The 20,394-nt window shown below is 46.2% G+C and overlaps 1 protein-coding gene across 1 annotated transcript in view; it reads right to left on the bottom strand.

Annotated features, from left to right (window-relative positions):
- Positions 1-2,074: 2,074 nt before the first annotated feature.
- LOC106576354 (LHFPL tetraspan subfamily member 3 protein-like) overlaps positions 2,075-20,394 on the bottom strand; it is a 32,242-nt gene continuing 13,922 nt past the window's right edge. The window contains exons 2-4 of the mRNA XM_014153476.2: positions 4,054-4,281; positions 2,569-2,609; positions 2,075-2,467 (exon numbers count right to left, since the gene is read on the bottom strand). Coding sequence (XP_014008951.1) covers positions 2,590-2,609; positions 4,054-4,281 — 248 coding nt within the window. The 3' untranslated portion in view covers positions 2,075-2,467; positions 2,569-2,589. The remainder of the gene's footprint in view (positions 2,468-2,568; positions 2,610-4,053; positions 4,282-20,394) is intronic.

Raw genomic sequence — 20,394 nt, 5'->3', positions numbered from 1 at the left:
ATGTGTTGTTTTACAGGGTCAGCCATAGTAGTATGATAGGTGTAGTGTAATGTGTTGTTTTACAGTCTCAGCCATAGTAGTATGATAGGTGCGGTGTGTTGTTTTACAGGGTCAGCCACAGTAGTACGATAGGTGCAGTGTAATGTGTTGTTTTACAGGGTCAGCCATAGTAGTATGATAGGTGCAGTGTAATGTGTTGTTTTACAGGGTCAGCCATAGTAGTATGATCGGTGCAGTGTAATGTGTTCTTTTACAGGGTCAGCCATAGTAGTACGATAGGTGCAGTGTAATGTGTTGTTTTACAGGGTCAGCCATAGTAGTATGATAGGTGCAGTGTAATGTGTTGTTTTACAGGGTCAGCCATAGTAGTATGATAGGTGCAGTGTAATGTGTTGTTTTACAGGGTCAGTCATAGTAGTATGATCGGTGCAGTGAAATGTGTTGTTTTACAGGGTCAGTCATAGTAGTATGATAGGTGCAGTGTAATGTGTTGTTTTACAGGGTCAGTCATAGTAGTATGATAGGTGCAGTGAAATGTGTTGTTTTACAGGGTCAGTCATAGTAGTATGATAGGTGCAGTGTAATGTGTTGTTTTACAGGGTCAGCCATAGTAGTATGATAGGTGCAGTGTAATGTGTTGTTTTACAGGGTCAGTCATAGTAGTATGATAGGTGCAGTGTAATGTGTTGTTTTACAGGGTCAGTCATAGTAGTATGATAGGTGCAGTGTAATGTGTTGTTTTACAGTCTCAGCCATAGTAGTATGATAGGTGCAGTGTAATGTGTTGTTTTACAGGGTCAGCCATAGTAGTATGATAGGTGCAGTGTAATGTGTTGTTTTACAGTCTCAGCCATAGTAGTATGATAGGTGTTGTTTTACAGGGTCAGCCACAGTAGTATGATAGGTGCAGTGTAATGTGTTGTTTTACAGGGTCAGCCATATTAGTATGATAGGTGCAGTGTAATGTGTTGTTTTACAGGGTCAGCCATAGTAGTATGATAGGTGCAGTGTAATGTGTTGTTTTACAGGGTCAGCCATAGTAGTATGATAGGTGCAGTGTAATGTGTTGTTTTACAGGGTCAGCCATAGTAGTACGATAGGTGCAGTGTAATGTGTTGTTTTACAGGGTCAGCCATAGTAGTATGATAGGTGCAGTGAAATGTGTTGTTTTACAGGGTCAGTCATAGTAGTATGATAGGTGCAGTGTAATGTGTTGTTTTACAGGGTCAGTCATAGTAGTATGATAGGTGCAGTGTAATGTGTTGTTTTACAGTCTCAGCCATAGTAGTATGATAGGTGCAGTGTAATGTGTTGTTTTACAGGGTCAGTCATAGTAGTATGATAGGTGCAGTGTAATGTGTTGTTTTACAGTCTCAGCCATAGTAGTATGATAGGTGCAGTGTAATGTGTTGTTTTACAGGGTCAGCCATAGTAGTATGATAGGTGCAGTGTAATGTGTTGTTTTACAGGGTCAGCCATAGTAGTATGATAGGTGCAGTGAAATGTGTTGTTTTACAGGGTCAGTCATAGTAGTATGATAGGTGCAGTGTAATGTGTTGTTTTACAGGGTCAGTCATAGTAGTATGATAGGTGCAGTGTAATGTGTTGTTTTACAGGGTCAGCCATAGTAGTATGATAGGTGCAGTGTAATGTGTTGTTTTACAGTCTCAGCCATAGTAGTATGATAGGTGCAGTGTAATGTGTTGTTTTACAGGGTCAGCCATAGTAGTATGATAGGTGCAGTGTAATGTGTTGTTTTACAGGGTCAGCCATAGTAGTATGATAGGTGCAGTTCAATGTGTTGTTTTACAGGGTCAGCCATAGTAGTACGATAGGTGCAGTGTAATGTGTTGTTTTACAGGGTCAGCCATAGTAGTATGATAGGTGCAGTGTAATGTGTTGTTTTACAGGGTCAGCCATAGTAGTACGATAGGTGCAGTGTAATGTGTTGTTTTACAGGGTCAGCCATAGTAGTATGATAGGTGCAGTGAAATGTGTTGTTTTACAGGGTCAGTCATAGTAGTACAGCGCCTCTGGAGCAAATCAGGGTTAAGTGCCTTGCTCAGGGGGCACAACGGCAGACTTTGTTTCACCTTGTCGGCTCAGGTATTCAAACCAGCGACCTTTCGGTTACTGACCCAATGCTCTAACCGCTAGGCTACCTGCTGCCCATTAAGCCATCGGCCTACTGGGTCCACTCAGTAACGGATTTCATTTCATAAAACAATGTGAAGTCTTCCATCTTTTGTTGCCAATATCGAGGTCATGTCTGGATGAGAAAGGGGCCGTAGGGGTTGGTCTTTACTAAGTGGGTTCTCTTAGAGTGGATGTCTCCTCCTTTCTTTCATTCGTCTTTTTCTCATTCTGTTCTTTCCGACAGCAGTAGCTCTCCTTTCCACCTCCAGAGTGACGGTATGAAGCTGGATCGTTGTGTTACATTATCTTTCCCTCTGACGGGCACCAACACCTGTGAACAAAGAACACAACTAGATTTACCAATGGCAACGTAAGCATATGGATACTGATCCCATGAAAGTATATCAGATAATTCACAAAAAGCATACACACCTTTGTACAGCATTTGACTGTTTATATGGAATTACCAGTCTCTGTGAGGAGAGAAGAGAGAGGTTAGCATTGGTAATGTCACTATGAATACCACTAGAGCTTGTGTACTTGTAGTAACAGAGACACACCATAGGGTGGCAGTAGGGAGGAAAAGTCACCAATCAGTAGAAGGTAATGACATTCTTATCTAAATGGCTCGGAGACCTCCTTTATAAACATAGTTAATCAGTGGACTGACGCCTACGTTACTGCAACAGAACAATTAATCACTTTGCCAAAATGAGACTCAGTCATTGTATTCTCTCTCTCTCCTTATAGCTGATTATGTGAAGTCAGACATCTTGAAACCCTTATAACATTGATAATTGAGGGCGTCTCGGATTTTGGAAGCAGAGTCTACTAGACTTAATTTGAATGTGTGCCCAATTGAGACACTCTCTCTCTCTCTCTCTCTCCTCCTGTCCCATAGCTGATAATTGCATCCTCGCTTTGTTCCATGGCGTTCTCCTGCACTACCAGGCAGCCCTAGCCAATGCTGATCCAGCTCATGTGATTCATCTAGACAGGCTGACAGCCAAGCTGTGTAAACAGCCATTAGTGATTCATGACTCTGTAAATTCTCTCACTTTTTCTTCCCTCTTATTTTCTACATGTCCCTCTCCTTTCCATTTCTTTTCATCTCTCTCTTTTTTTATTTTCCTTCCCCCCTTGTCATTTTAGCCATTCTCTTTGACTCTGCCATCTTATCTTCCTCTCTCATTCTCACACTTTCTCTCTCTCTCTCTCTCTGACTCACCAATTCCCAATCCCATTGGTAATAACAGTAAGCAGGTGTTATGTGAGAAGCAGTTAAAATACGTTAATTGCTGGTGGCTCGGGTGTGTGACATTATGCTGATAATATTTGCATAAAAAGGGACGAAATATCAATGTCTACCATGTGGGATGTGGGGTTTTCACAGCAGGGTACAGTTGTTACCTTTGATACACACCCGCCCCATGCTATGGGCTTTGGAGGAGGGGGTTGATGAGAAGTGTGTATTTATTAGCCTAAATACATTAAAGCCCAAGATGTGGAGGAGAGGGTGCTCAGACTTCAGTTACAGAGGTTCTGTTATTCTGTGCAACAGTGTTCTTCACTCCTGGTCCCGGAGACCCAAAGGGTGTGCAGGTGTTTGGTCCAGCCCAGCACTAACACATCAGTATGGTGCTGCCCTTCAGAGACAGATAGACACCCTTGGGGTTCCCCAGGGGCAGGATTGAAGAGCATTGCTCTATGACCTTACACAGACCTGAACTATCACACATATCACTTTGTGAGACAGCCTCTGTATGGCATGCTCATATGAGGAAAGTCCACAGCTCGTATTCACAAAGCATCTCAGGGTAGGAGTACTGATCTAGAATCAGGTAATCCCTCTCCAGGTAATCTTATTCATAATGACCTAAAATCACAAACTGCTCTTAGATCAAGTGTTGTCCTTACTATCCAGCAGCTCATCAGCCATCAGCCCATCCTGACGGTTTCCCAGAACAAAGGCCAGGAAGGAGAGTATCAGGGCATCCATGATGCCCATGATAGCCAGGATGTAGGCCCAGCGCACGGAGCACGCTCCCAGGGTGTACTTGTCTGTCTGCTCCCCACACATCCTCTTCACCTCGTCACTGTCCCAGCCGTCTGGGTAGATCATACAGCCCAGAATCAGGCACGTACCTGGGAGAGGGGGAGGGAGGGAGGGAGGGATGGGGAGATGGAGAGAGGAAGAGGAGTGAGAGAAAGAGGAAGATGACAGAAAAGAGAGTACAGGCGAAATACAGAAAGATGGAGGGAGAGAGAGAGAAAGAGACAAAGAGAGATAGAGTTAGCTTAACCCATACAATATCTATGCAGCATTCTAAATTCATCCACTGAAGTCTCTCCTCTCCCCCTGTAGTCTCTCCTCTCCCCCTCCCCCTGTAGTCTCTCCTCTCCAATGTAGTCTCTCCTCCCCCCTGTAGTCTCTCCTCTCCAATGTAGTCTCTCCTCTCCCCCTCCACTTGCAGTCTCTCCTCTCCTGCCCCTGTAGTCTCTCCCCCTCCCCCTGTAGTCTCTCCCCCTGTAGTCGCTCCTCTCCAATGTAGTCTCTCCTCTCCCCCTCCACTTGCAGTCTCTCCTCTCCTCCCCTGTAGTCTCTCCCCCTCCCCCTGTAGTCTCTCCTCTCCCCCTCCCCCTGTAGTCTCCCCTCTCCCCCCGTAATCTTTCCTCTCCCCCTCCACTTGTAGTCTCCCCTCTGCTCCTCCCACTGTAGTCTCTCCTATGCCCTCCACTGTAGTCTCTCCTCTGCTCCTCCCCCTGTAGTCTCTCCTCTGCTCCTCCCCCCCCCCGTAGTCTCTCCTCTGCTCCTCCCCATGTAGTCTCTCCTCTGCTCCTCCCCTGTAGTCTCTCCTCTGCTCCTCCCCCTGTAGTCTCTCCTCTGCTCCTCCCCCTGTAGTCTCTCCTCTGCTCCTCCCCTGTAGTCTCTCCTCTGCTCCTCCCCCTGTAGTCTCTAATCTCCTCCTCCCCCTGTAGTCTCTAATCTCCTCCTCCCCGCTCCTCCCCTGTAGTCTCTCCTCGCCTGCTCCCCCTGTAGTCTCTCCTCGCCTGCTCCCCCTGTAGTCTCTCCTCGCCTGCTCCCCCTGTAGTCTCTCATCTCCTCCTCCCCTGTAGTCTCCCCTCTCCCCCGGTAATCTTTCCTCTCCCCCTCCACTTGTAGTCTCCCCTCTGCTCCTCCCCCTGTAGTCTCTCCTCTGCTCCTCCCCCTGTAGTCTCTCCTCTGCTCCTCCCCCTGTAGTCTCTCCTCTCCTCCTCCCCCTGTAGTCTCTCCTCTCCTCCTCCCCCAGCAGTCTCTCCTCTCCTCCTCCCCCTGTAGTCTCTCCTCTCCTCCTCCCACTGTAGTCTCTCCTCTGCTCCTCCCCTGTAGTCTCTCCTCTGCTCCTCCCCCTGTAGTCTCTCCTCTGCTCCTCCCCTGTAGTCTCTAATCTCCTCCTCCCCTGTAGTCTCTAATCTCCTCCTCCCCTGTAGTCTCTCCTCTCCCCCTGTAGTCTCTCCTCTCCCCTGTAGTCTCTCCTCTCCTCCTCCCCTGTAGTCTCTCCTCTCCTCTCCCCTGTAGTCTCTAATCTCCTCCTCCCCTGTAGTCTCTAATCTCCTCCTCCCCCTGTAGTCTCTAATCTCCTCCTCCCCTGTAGTCTCTCCTCTCCTCCTCCCCTGTAGTCTCTAAACACCTCCTCCCCTGTAGTCTCTCCTTGCCTACTCCCCTGTAGTCTCTCCTTGCCTGCTCCCCCTGTAGTCTCTAATCTTCGCCTCCCCCTGTAGTCTCTAATCTCCTCCTCCCCTGTAGTCTCTCCTCTATCCTCCCCTATAGTCTCTCCTCTACTCCTCCCCCTGTAGTCTCTCCTCCCCTGCTCCCCCTGTAGTCTCCCCTCTGCTCCTCCCCCTGTAGTCTCTAATCTCCTCCTCCCCTGTAGTCTCTCCTCTCTGCCTCCCCCTGTAGTAGTCTCTCCTCTCCTCCTCTGACCCTCTCCCCCCCTGTAGTCTCTCCTCTCCCCTCCCCCTGTAGTCTCTCCTCTGCTCCTTCCCCTGTAGTCTCTCCTCTGCTCCTTCCCCTGTAGTCTCTCCTCTGCTCCTTCCCCTGTAGTCTCTCCACACCCACTGTGGTCTCTCCTCTCCGCCTCCCCTGTAGTCTCTCCTCCCCTGTAGTCTCTCCTCTCCCCCTCCACTTGTAGTCTCTCCTCTCCCCTCCCCTTGTAGTCTCTCCTCTGCTCCTTCCCCTGTAGTCTCTCCTCTGCTCCTTCCCCTGTAGTCTCTCCACACCCACTGTGGTCTCTCCTCTCCTCCTTCCCCTGTAGTCTCTCCTCTGCTCCTTCCCCTGTAGTCTCTCCACACCCACTGTGGTCTCTCTCTTCCTCCCTGTAGTTTCCCTGCTCCTTCCCCTGTAGTCTCTCCACACCCACTGTGGTCTCTCCTTTACTGCTCCCCCTGTAGTCTCTCCTCTCTGCCTCCCCCTGTAGTAGTCTCTCCTCTCCTCCTCCCCTTGTAGTCTCTCCTCTCCTCCTCCCCCTGTAGTCTCTCCTCTCCCCCTCCACTTGTAGTCTCTCCTCTGCTCCTCCCCTGTAGTCTTTCCATGCCTACTGTAGTCTCTCCTCTCCTCCCCTGTAGTCTCTCCTCTCCTCCACCCCTGTAGTCTCTCCTCTGCTCCTCCCCCTGTAGTCTCTCCACACCCACTGTAGTCTCTCCTCTCGTACACCCCTGTAGTCTCTCCTCCCCCTGTAGTCTCTCCTCTTCCCCTCCCCCGTAGTCTCTCCTCCTCTCCTCCCCCTGTACTCTCCTCTCCCCCTCTCCCTGTAGTCTTTCCTCTCCAATGTAGTCTCTCCTCTCCCCCTCCACTTGCAGTCTCTCCTATCCTCCCCCTGTAGTCTCGCCCCCTCCCCTGTAGTCTCTCCTCTCCCCCTCTCCCCCTCCCCTTGTAGTCTCTCCTCTCCCTGTAGTCTTTCCTCTCCAATGTAGTCTCTCCTCTCCCCCTCCACTTGTAGTCTCGCCCCCTCCCCCTGTAGTCTCTCCTCTCCCCCTCCCCCTGTAGTCTCCCCTCTCCCCCTCCACTTGTAGTCTTTCCTCTGCTCCTCCCCCGTAGTCTTTCCATGCCTACTGTAGTCTCTCCTCTCCTCCCCCTGTAGTCTCTCCTCTGCTCCTCCCCCTGTAGTCTCTCCACACCCACTGTAGTCTCTCCTCTCCTCCCCCTGTAGTCTCTCCTCTCCTCCTCCCCCTGCAGTCTCTCCTCCTCTATCTGTAGTCTCTCCTCCTCCCCCTGTAGTCTCTCCTCCTCTCCTCCCCTGTAGTCTCTCCTCCTCCCCCTGTAGTCTCACTTCTCCCCCTGTAGTCTCTCCTCCTCTCCTCCCCTCCCCCTGTAGTCTCTCCTCCTCTCCTCCCCCTGTAGTCTCGCTTCTCCCCCTGTAGTCTCTCCCCCCTCACTTTGTAGTCTCTCTTCCCACCCTCCCCTGTAGTCTCTCCTGTCCCCCTTCCCCTGTAATCTCTCCTCTGTTCACTGGCTGATTGATTCCCTCTCCTGACCACTGTCAGAGTGACCACTGCAGCTCCTCATGGACACAAACAGTACACCCACCCACTCCAGCCAGAGACACTGGGACTGTCTTCAATTCAATTCACATGTTCAGAGCATGTGACAATAACACAGAGATGCAACACAGAGATGTCAGTGCGGGCTGTGGTAGCAGATCAATAAGAGTATTGTCAGATATCTAGCAGTCCCACACAGTCACAGCAGCAGAGTCTGTAGTAGAGGCCTTTGTGTGTTGACAGTCGTGGAAGGGTACATTGCTGTCAGAGGCTAAGCTAAAGAGACAGAGAGACAGTACAGAGAGATAAATAGATAGATTTAAGAGACACACAATCTCAGGAAATGAAAGAGCAGCCCTCTCTCTCCATCCCTCTCTCTTTCCTTCCTCCCTCCCTCCCTCTCATTCACTCACAGAATCTCAGGAAATGACAGAGTATCACAGAAGCAATATTTGTGACCTGTTGCCACAAGAAAAGGGCAACCAGTGAAGAAAAAACACCATTGTAAATACAACCCATATTTATTTTCCCCTTTGTACTTTAACTATTTGCACATTGTTACAACACTGTATATAGACATAACATATTTGAAATGTGTCTTTTCCTTTCAAACTTTCGTGAGTGAAATATTTTTCACTGTTCATTTTGTATAGTTATTTCACTCTTGTTTAAAAAAATATATATTTCACCAGCTTTGGCAATGTTAACATATGTTTCCCATGCCAATAAAGCCCCTTGAATTGAAATGAATTCAATTGAAAGGGGCAGAGAGGAACTGGAGAAAGCGAGAAAGAGAGACATGTGGTTTTCTGTTAGTCTGGAGTTCAACAGGACATGTGGTTTCCTGTTAGTCTGGAGTTCAACAGGACATGTGGTTTCCTGTTAGTCTGGAGTTCAACAGGACATGTGGTTTCCTGTTAGTCTGGAGTTACCTGTTAGTCTGGAGTTCAACAGGACATGTGGTTTCCTGTTAGTCTGGAGTTCAACAGGACATGTGGTTTCCTGTTAGTCTGGAGTTCAACAGGACATGTGGTTTCCTTAGCGGATTACCTGTTAGTCTGGAGTTCAACAGGACATGTGGTTTCCTGTTAGTCTGGAGTTAAACAGGACATGTGGTTTCCTGTTAGTCTGGAGTTACTGTTAGTCTGGAGTTCAACAGGACATGTGCTTTCCTGTTAGTCTGGAGTTCAACAGGACATGTGGTTTCCTGTTAGCCTGGAGTTAAACAGGACATGTGGTTTCCTGTTAGCCTGGAGTTAAACAGGACATGTGGTTTCCTGTTAGTCTGGAGTTACCTGTTAGTCTGGAGTTCAACAGGACATGTGCTTTCCTGTTAGTCTGGAGTTCAACAGGACATGTGCTTTCCTGTTAGTCTGGAGTTCAACAGGACATGTGCTTTCCTGTTAGTCTGGAGTTCAACAGGACATGTGGTTTCCTGTTAGCCTGGAGTTAAACAGGACATGTGGTTTCCTGTTAGCCTGGAGTAAAACAGGACATGTGGTTTCCTGTTAGTCTGGAGTTAAACAGGACATGTGGTTTCCTGTTAGTCTGGAGTTACCTGTTAGTCTGGAGTTCAACAGGACATGTGCTTTCCTGTTAGTCTGGAGTTCAACAGGACATGTGGTTTCCTGTTAGCCTGGAGTTCAACAGGACATGTGGTTTCCTGTTAGCCTGGAGTTAAACAGGACATGTGGTTTCCTGTTAGCCTGGAGTTAAACAGGACATGTGGTTTCCTGTTAGTCTGGAGTTAAACAGGACATGATGATATGGATCAGAATTGTGGTAATAATGACACAAACAGTGTTAACTGGTCTGTAATAATGCACACTGATGTTAAAGCATGTAATAGCTCTAATCTAATCCCACACCCTCTACACCAGGGGTCCCTAATTACATTCAGCCACGGGACGATGGTCGAGGGGCTGGAACATCATTTACAATCCTTTGTACTCTGCAAATTGACCGTAAGTAGCCCAAACCGATAGCATTTCACAAAAACATAATAATTTCAAACCTTGATTACATTGGGATATGATCACATATGCCTCTGTATTTATGAATCATTGTGAGCAGATTTTCCTAGCCGTGAGTGTTAGCACTGCGCCAGGCTCTGGCACTGATGATCCACATTGCTAATCACTGTTCTAGGATCTGAGGATGGGACACCTCTGAGTTTCTCTTTTCAACACTGATCTTGTTACTAGGTGCCGTGTGTGAGAGAGCGTTGGATTGGATGCTCTGCATTTGACTACGGTCCTCTCACTTCCAGACCTTTTCATAAATAATACAATACGGTCCTGAGGTGGTCTTATAGCTTGGATCCAGACTGAGAGGAGGGAAGTCATTCTTAACTCTGCACTCATCATAAATAATACAACATATTTACCCGTTCACTTCCTCTTGCAGTGAGCCAGGAGATGGAGAGTGAGGAGAGAGCATGGGATCCTACAGATTTAGGATCTTAAGTTGATCACTTTTGTGATCAATTTTCCTGCACCACAGGAAATGCAGATGAGCCTCGTGATTTACAAAAGTCCCTGAAAATCCACACGAACGCACGTTTATATTAAAAGTATGGCACTTTTCATGTAGCCTACTTTTGGCCAGCTAATAGCCTAACCAGCAAACAGGCAACATGAAACATTCAAATCCTGTTGTTGCAGGATTATTTTACTGTGACAATACGGGTTAAGATCCTACATCTGTAATGAACAAGGAGCCTAAAGTTTAAGTCTCCAGCAAACATTGAATAGGTCGAATTAATAAGCCAATGACAATTAATGAGCCACTGATGCCACCATGGGGCACTCTGTTCAGAACGTTGACATCAGCAAACCTCTCGCCTACACATCGCCATACACGTGATCTGCGGTTGTGAGGCCGTTTGGACGTACTGCCACATTTTCTAAAACGATGAAAAATGGGCCTCAGGATCTCATTGTGGTATTTCTGTGCATTCAAATTGCCATCGATAAAATTAAATTGTGCTTGTTGTCCATATTTAATGCTTGCCTGCCCATACCATAACCCCACCACCACGGGACACTTTGTTCACAATGTTGACATCAGCAAACCTCTCGCCCACACAACACCATACACGTGGTCTGCGGTTGTGAGGCTGGTTGGACGTACTTCCAAATTCTCTAAAACGATGTTGGAGGCGGCTTATGGTAGAGAAATTAACATTCAATTCTCTGGAAAGTGCTCTGATGGACATTCCTGCCGTCAGCATGCCAATTGCATGCTCACTCAAAACATCTATGGCATTGTGTTGTGTGACAAAACTGCACATTTTGGAGTAGCCTTTTATTTTCCCCAGCACAAGGAGCACCTGTGTAATGACCATGCTGTTTAATCAGCTTCTTGATATGCCACACCTGTCAGGTGGATGGATTATCTTGACAAAGGAGAAATGTAAACAAATTTGTGCACAACATTTTAGAGAAAAGCTTTTTGTGCGTAATGGAACATTTCGGGGATCTTTTATTTCAGCTCATGAAACATGTGACCAACACTTGACATGTTGTGTTTATATTTTGGTTCAGTGTATACATCCTTCTCTATCTCTAGATCTTCCCCTCTCCCTCCTCTACTCCCTGCCTCTCTCTCTTTCCTTGTCTTTTCTTCCTCTCTCCCCATCTTTCTCTCTTGTCATCTTCTCTCTTTCTCTCCCCCCTCTCATGTGTTACCAGCATCGAATGTGGATCTAGTGTTCGTCTGCCGATCTTTCTGCATATCCCAGCTCTCCCTGTTCACCATGTAATATATATCCTTGCCTCTGCTTTGAGGTTAGATAGCAAGAGAACATGCCATTACCACATATTGCATACTATGTTTTTAGGTAGTTTCTGAAGATTCTCTAACCTTCTCTCATTGAAAGTTAAGAGTCTGTTCTTGTTTTCTCTCTTTCTCCTAACTCACCTTACATCTTTTTATTACCTCTTTCTGTCTCGGTCTCTCTCTCTTCTCCTCCTCCCAGCCGATAGCTGTTGGCAGGGTAGAGGCCTGGGGGGGAATCAGGGAGTGGAGGAGTCAGAGTCTGGACCTTTCAGTCCTCGTCTCCATCCTCCCTCCAACTGTTGCTGCTTCTCCTCAACACAGACAGACAGCTCCTTAATCACAACTAATTACAGTCCCAGTTCTCTGCCCTTTCACTCCACGGCTGCTTAATGTCTTGATTGAGGTTGGTTGTGATTGAGGCTGGCTGGTTGTGATTGAGGCTGGCTGGCTGGTTGTGATTGAGGCTGGCTGGCTGGTTGTGATTGAGGCTGGGCTGGTTGTGATTGAGGCTGGCTGGCTGGTTGTGACTGAGGCTGGCTGACTGGTTGTGATTGAGGCTGGCTGACTGGTTGTGATTGAGGCTGGCTGACTGGTTGTGATTGAGGCTGGTTGGTTAGTTGGTTGTGATTGAGGCTGGTTGGTTAGTTGGTTGTGATTGAGGCTGGTTGGTTAGTTGGTTGTGATTGAGGCTGGTTGGTTGTGATTGAGGCTGGTTGGTTGTGATTGAGGCTGGTTGGTTAGTTGGTTGTGATTGAGGCTGTTTGGTTAGTTGGTTGTGATTGAGGATGTTTGGTTAGTTGGTTGTGATTGAGGCTGTTTGGTTAGTTGGTTGTGATTGAGGCTGTGTTTGTGCATGCAGGTTTTCTTTCAGTGCGAAGGTGAGCCATGCCAAATGCATATATAGAGGGTGTAAATTGGGAAAGGTATATGTAAATTGGGCGCTCCCCTCTCCCCCCTTTCCCTCTCTCACACCTTTCCCCTCTCCCCTCAATCCTCCCATAGTGCTGCTGGTCAGAGGGTCAGTGTGTTAAGGCTGAGGGTAATGTGTGCATGCAGGCTGTGTGACATGGATGCTGTGCCGTCTGCTGCATATGGCCAGGCTCATCAGCTCATGAAATGCACAAATGCAAACACCCATGTGCAAATTGACTGTACAATTGACTGCACAAACAGAAAAGTCAATGTGATTACAGCCAAAGAGATTCATTTTAGACCGTTGAATTGTAATGCTAGCAGGGAGCTGTCCAATCAAGAGGTGCTGAAACCCCCACTGTAGACCTGCTACATTCACTCAACTGGTTTACATGAGCTGCTCTGTGGTTTGGATTAGAGTGCATTCTTCCCCCTCATCTCTGTATGCAGCCAACACACTCCGGCAGACTATAACATTGGCATGCTTCTTTTTCTCTCTCCCTCCACGACACCTTGTTTCACTTGTCATTGGGGCCGATAAGGATTTTACAAGGAGGCAGACAGGGAAGGAGAGGGGGAAAGATAAAGGAATGAGATAGGAAAGAGAGAGGGACAGAATGAGAGAGGGAAAGAGCTGAGCACTCTGTCTCTATGGCTCAGGCTCAGAATGACATCAATTGTAGCTGTTGCTTCTCTACTGTGCACAGGTGGAGCAGGAAGAGAGAGGGTCAAAGAGCATCATGTCAGGAACATGCACTTTGAGTTCATACAATGAGTGTCTGAACAGAGTAAGTGTTATATGAGGTGCCTGTTGCTTTCTTTCCTAGAGAGAGAGGAGAGGAGGAAGGTGGGAATACATAGAGGGTGTGTGGATGGGGGAGAAGATCGAGGGATAGAGGGAGGGCTTGCTGAATGGAAGTACCATCGGGAGGTTACAGGGTTAGAATCCCAATGCGTCCCATCTGACACATAAAGAGAGGAAAGGAAGTGTTCAACTAAGACTAGTCCATCCTGTCCTTAATTGAGCAGCAATGGTGGTTCTTAATTAAACCAATAGACACTGTTGAAGTCAGAAATTTACATACACTTAGGTTGAAGTCATTAAAACTCGTTTTTCAACCACTCCACACATTTCTTGTTAACAAACTATAGTTTTGGCAAGTCAGTTAGGACATCTACTTTGTGCGTGACACAAGTAATTTTTCTAACAATTGTTTACAGACAGATTTCACACATTTCTTGTTAACAAACTATAGTTTTGGCAAGTCAGTTAGGACATCTACTTTGTGCATGACACAAGTAATTTTTCTAACAATTGTTTACAGACAGATTATTTCACTTATAATCCACTGCATCACAATTCCAGTGGGTCAGAAGTTTACATACACTAAGTTGACTGTGCCTTTAAACAGCTTGGAAAAATCCAGAAAATGACGTCATGGCTTTAGAAGCTTCTGATTCAATTGGAGGTGTACCGGTGGATGTATTTCAAGGCCTACCTTCAAACTCAGTGCATCAACATCATGGGAAAATCAAAAGAAATCAGCCAAGACCACAGAAAAGAAATTGTAGACCTCCACAAGTCTGGTTCATCCTTGGGAGCAATTTCCAAACGCCTGAACGTACCACATTAATCTGTACAAACAATAGTACGCAAGTATAAATACCATGGGACCATGCAGGGAAGAAGTCATTGCTCCAAACCCACCATAAAAAAGCCAGACTACGGCTTGCAACTGCACATGGGGACAAAGATCGTAATTTTGGGAGAAATGTCCTCTGGTCTGATGAAACAAAAATAGAACTGTTTGGCCATAATGACCATCATTATGTTTGGAGGAAAAAGGGAATGCTTGCAAGCTGAAGAACACCATCCCAACCGTGAAGCACGGGGGTGGCAGCATCATGTTGTGGGGGTGCTTTGCTGCAGGAAGGACTGGTGCACTTCACAAAATAGATGGCATCATGAGGAAGGGAAATTATGTGGATATATTGAAGCAACATCTCAAGACATCAGTTGGGAAGTTAAAGCTTGGTCGCAAATGGGTCTTCCAAATGGACAATGACCCCAAAGTTGTGGTGAAATGGCTTAAGGACAACAAAGTCAAGGTATTGGAGTGGCCATCACAAAGCCCTGACCTCAATCCTATAGAAAATGTGTGGGCAGAACTGAAAAAGCATGTGCGAGCAAGGAGGTCTACAAACCTGACTCAGTTACACCAGCTCTGTCAGGAAGAATGGGCCAAAATTCACCCAACTTATTGTGGGAAGCTTGTGGAAGGCTACCCGAAACGTTTGACCCAAGTTAAACAATTTAAAGGCAATGCTACCAAATACTAATTGAGTGTATGTAAACTTCTGACCCACTGGGAATGTGATGAAAGAAATAAAAGCTGAAATAAATAATTATACTATTATTCTACATTTCACATTCTTAAAATAAAGTGGTGATCCTAACTGACCTAAAACAGGGAATTTTTACTAGGATTAAATGTCAGGAACTGTGAAAAACTGAGTTTAAATGTATTTGGCTAAGGTGTATGTAAACTTACAACTTCAACTGTATGTTGCATTTGTTCTGCAATTCATTACTATGACCTTTGAGTCTTTTCTACCCTGATCGGGAAAAAGTCCTATCCTATTCACACCAGAGAAATCTGCTTCTGTTCTCCATTCCTAAAGTAGAGGGGTTTATGGACGGTCCCTGGAGGACAGTGTGCCGTAAAAATGATTGAGGATCAAATTAATAACCCAATCATTCTGTAGCAAGCCGCCCACGTCTGTATCAGCCCCAGGCCCAGGCAAGATCACAGCAGTTATAGTATTATTAGCTATTCATAATAGCCAGGGGGGAATAAACAGTCGACCGAAAAACAATATTCTACATGCCTTATTCCGGGTACACTGTTGTGATTCCTCATGAAGAATATTTCAGATAAATTTTTTTTCAGATATTTTTTTATTCCGTCATAGAAAACGCAGAGCGTTATAGGATACACCCTTTAGCAGATGATTTTATCCAAAGTGATTTACAGTCGTGTGCATACACCTTTTTTCCGTATGGGTGGCCCCAGTGGGAATCTAACCCACAATCCTGATGTTTTTCCGTATGGGTGGCCCCAGTGGGAATCTAACCCACAATCCTGATGTTTTTCCGTATGGGTGGCCCCAGTGGGAATCTAACCCACAATCCTGATGTTTTTCCGTATGGGTGGCCCCAGTGGGAATCTAACCCACAATCCTGACGTTGCAAGTGCTGTGCTCTATCAACTAGGTCATGCAGGACCATGCTCTTGTATTTTCAGGACTGATATCTTACATTTCTTCATTTATATTAAAAAAAGGTCCGAAAAAAAGCTAAACTCATGTCATTACTGTCTCCCAAGGCAGCATAGTGTAGCTTATCGTAAAATTCAACAACAAAATGACCCATTGTCAGACACAGCAATAGAAAAACCGTCTGTCTTTCATCACAACATAAATCTGCATGAATCATTATGATAATCCTCATAGGCATAAATATTGTTTTTCTGGTTTAAATCCCTCTATGAAAGCCCACTGACTGACCTCCTCTGGTTTAAATCCCTCTATGAAAGCCCACTGACTGACCTCCTCTGGTTTAAATCCCTCTATGAAAGCCCACTGACTGACCTCCTCTGGTTTAAATCCCTCTATGAAAGCCCACTGACTGACCTCCTCTGGTTTAAATCCCTCTATGAAAGCCCACTGACTGACCCCAAACGAAGCAAAAGTTGACCAGGGAGAGTAAAAAAGCATTTCCACCAATCAGAAGTAGTCAGTATTTGCCACCAATGGTGTCTTCTCCCACTGAGATCTGTTTAGAGGTGGCAGAAGCAGATGCATCGTCATGGTGACTGGCGGCCTGCTGTCAATCCTGTGATCCGTACAGGAAATGACATGTTATGTGCATGTGGGTGACTACAGCCAAAGATTGTTTATTATATTGACAAGATAGTCAAGTGACCACTCTAACAATGGAAATGCATGTCCTCAAAGATGGAAGGCAGGCAAGATCAGGTGGGGCCATTCTAGCCAATGAGAGGACATATATGCATGTGAACAAAAGGGATAGATAGAGGACTCATCTTTGTATCTGTGCCATTATAGCATCTGTCACAGCATGGGCTCCATTTTAAAGTAGTCAATTTTTTCTTCTTCTTCTTCTTCTTCTTCATTGGCTGATTGTTCCAAACGCATAGGAATCCACACCCAGTTGACTACTATAAAATGGTGGAAGCCCTCAATGGCAATGTCCATGCTAAAACGGGTTATATCCATGATGAGTCCTCTATCTCTATGACAACAGGCTCTGATATAAAGTTGCAGAAATGCCATGTGCGTCCACTTATATCAGTGCATTCATAACAACTTAACCATTACGAAACTTCTATTCGATCAAATAAGCCACACAGCAAATCAGCAATTACATTTTTTGTTGACACCCTCATAGACCTCTGTAAAAAAATTCCTAATTTCATTGGCTTATTTTCATGGACAGATTTTGGGCGGAGTAAAACCTCTTGCGTCGCCTCTTCCTGACTCTCTCAGGTAGCTGAGAGTCACACACTCCTGACACTGTGACAGAGGCCGACATGAGTCACACACTCCTGAAACTGTGACAGAGGACGACATGAGTCACACACTCCTGACACTGTGACAGAGGCCGACATGAGTCACACACTCCTGACACTGTGACAGAGGCCGACATGAGTCACACACTCCTGAAACTGTGACAGAGGACGACATGAGTCACACACTCCTGAAACTGTGACAGAGGCCGACATGAGTCACACACTCCTGACACTGTGACAGAGGCCGACATGAGTCACACACTCCTGACACTGTGACAGAGGACGACATGAGTCACACACTCCTGAAACTGTGACAGAGGCCGACATGAGTCACACACTCCTGACACTGTGACAGAGGACGACATGAGTCACACACTCCTGACACTGTGACAGAGGCCGACATGAGTCACACACTCCTGAAACTGTGACAGAGCTTGGTGAGCAGTGATGCGTGGCAGAGCTGTATCAGAGGGAAGGCTATGATGCCAACCAGTGTCCATGGGGCGAGGGCAGCAGGGAACGACTTAAAGGGCAGACGGGTCCGTATCCGGCTGGTTGCCATGGAGACACACCTTTTAACTCTCCAGTGGTGCGGTCCCAGCAGGAACCCCTTTGACCACTACACCAGTCTCCGCCCACCATGTCGAGAGTTCCTGCCCATCTCCCAGCAACAAGAGAGGGAGAGACAGGAAGCGAGCGTGTAGTGTGCTGTATCCATGGCAGCCCAGGGGAGTGAGCGAGCCACGCTCGGAAAGAATATTGACTGCAGAGCTGGCAGCGAACAACGGTGAAACAGCACATCTCTCTCTCAGCCACGCATCCTCCGAGCAGTAACCCTCATAAACAGGTCTGTGTAAACGAACTGGGTTACAGCTAGATCAACACCGCAACACAAAAATAACTTAACTGCAATGCTAAACCACAAGCTATAACATAGACAATCTCATTAAAGTATCTCATTAAAGAGGAGTATGGTGTTTGAACCCAGGGGAGATTGTATAATAAGTCACAAGTGCAGCAATGCACACAGAACGTGTCCTCATCCAGCCTCCCTGGAGTATCAACCCACGTTCCGTGAGACCAATATACTGCGCTAAGTTTATCAGATAACAACCTCTGCTGTTGTGCTGCTCGGCGAGTGCCGAAGCCGTTTGATGTCAACACAGACCTCATTTGTACAAGTTTTTTTTGCCCACAGTCTTAGCAGGGCACGCTTTGAAAGAAGCACTCTGTCAACATCATTAGCTGTTTCTTTCACAGCGGAAACATTGTTCCTCAAAACCAGCTCAGCTCTGTACTACCAGTCATTTAGATATTGCACTAATTAATAAAAACGTCTTGGCTTAAAGAGATCCAGATCCCTTTAAATATACACCGTATCACATACAATTGGTGCTAATTTCCCACTGGACACAGACGTCAGTTCAACGTCTAGTTTTGATTTACATTTGGTTGAGTTGTCAACTAACGTAAATTTAACGTGCAATTAAAAATGTCACAATGTCATTGGATTTAGGTTAAACGTTGGAGAAAAAAAGACTAAATGCCCTTACGTTGATGACTTTTTACAAATCCAATCAGTTTTCCACATTGATTCAACGTCACCCCAATGCATTTTATTCATTGAAATGACATGGGAACAACGTTGATTCAACCAGTTTTTGCCCAGTGGCTAGTTTCCCATTCACATGACTGCACTTGCCTTCCTTCACAGTAATTACTGTTCGGGGGCAATTCCCCAAGGGGTGTTAGTGCTTACTTGCCAATGACAGGGTGCTCCAGGAAAAACATCCCTGCTGGTCGTTAATTAGACACCTCTGCCAGGTCCCGGTCTCTGTGGCCGGCTAGCAAAAGGCTGTCATGTTTCCCATCAACTCTGGGGTCAGCTGACCACCTACATCTTCACAGGCTGCTTCTCCCAGATGGGGAGAGACTTGGTGCTAGCTAAGGTAATACAAGCTGGAGGCACGGCAACATGCCAGCCAAGCCCAGGAAAACCCAATCCATTATGATGTATTGATTGATGAGCAGATTAAAATGATGGGTGTCGAAGTGCTGGGAGATAATGAGGCAGCCATGTGAGGATAACATGGAGAATGAGATTCCCCTCAGGGCTTGGGTTTATGGTTGAAAGAGGTGGTCGAAACGATGACTGATTGATTAGCCATGGGTCAGGAGGAGCAGGGGAGGAAGAGAGAGACCGGATGAGTAGGATGAGACGTACGCGCTCCAACACTGCCCAGGTCCAGCACATCAAAGGATTTGCCCTGTGTCCTCCTTTGATTGGTGTGAAAACTTAAAATGGATGCCACAGGCGAGGACTGAGAAGTAATGAATAAAAAAGTTAAAGGTCCCTGAAAACTTTGGCTGGTACGAGACAAGTCACCACTGGCCACACAGTCAGATATCAAGCACACAGTCTCTTAAAGATGAGCAGTTTACAGGTAGTGGTGTTGTTTTCTAGACCTGAGTAACTGGGCCAAGTAGGCTTACCCTCGCTGCATCTCATTCATTCACCATAAAATCACCCAACAACAGAACCCAAAAATGACAGCCAGGTGTCATAACCAGCCGGTTGGAGAGACTGATAAATGACAGCCAGGTGTCATAACCAGCCGGTTGGAGAGACTGATAATGACAGAAACAGGAACTGCGCGACAGTCTCTTAACAAAGCAAACTCAGACACACCATCATCACACACACACCACACACACACACACACACACACGCTGCTGTCTCGCTACTTTTTAATGGTTCACCATGCTCTTGTCCCTCCCTCTCTCCAGAAGAGGGGGATAAATCAAACCCCTGTCTCCTTTGCTTGGCTCTGGTGATCCAGGAGATAAACACAGTTTGGAAATCTATAAAGCCAACTCCTCTGAACGCTGGCTGGGACATAGAGACTGGAGGAGACATGGGGGTCAATACATCTATAGCCTATCACTACTTAGACTACAACAACACTGTCTGGACTGATGGATCAAACAGTGATTTTATCTAACAGCTGGTCTCATGGAATAGAAGGTTTGGTGGTGAGAAGAGTTCACCATGCTGTATGCTAGATGTGCTTGTCATAGTTTATCAACATGGCCAATACAAGTCAATGTTAATGGAGAGCTTCATAGCCCTCATTTTAGGGTGTTGTAGCCTCAAGAATATCCAGCATAAGAAACAGATCTTGTTCACACCTGTTTTCATGTGTGTGTCTTGTGGTTTGTTTGTTGGCACATGTAGGCCAAGGTCTGAGTTTTTAACAATAATGATCTCAATTTCAATCAGAACACCCTCAAATCGAATCAAATCTCATTTTTTTGTCACATGCGCCGAATACAGTGAAATGCTAATTTACAAGCCATTAAGCAACAATGCTGTTTTAAGAAAAAAAAAGTATTAAGAAAGTATTTACTAAAATAAACTGAAGTAAAAAATTTATAAAATAAAAAATAATTAAGG

This window comes from Salmo salar, chromosome ssa17 (assembly GCF_905237065.1).
Source record: "Salmo salar chromosome ssa17, Ssal_v3.1, whole genome shotgun sequence".
NCBI classification, from domain to species: Eukaryota; Metazoa; Chordata; class Actinopteri; order Salmoniformes; family Salmonidae; genus Salmo; species Salmo salar.
Note: the sequence above shows the minus strand (reverse complement) of the source record. Positions and strands in the feature narration are given on the sequence as shown.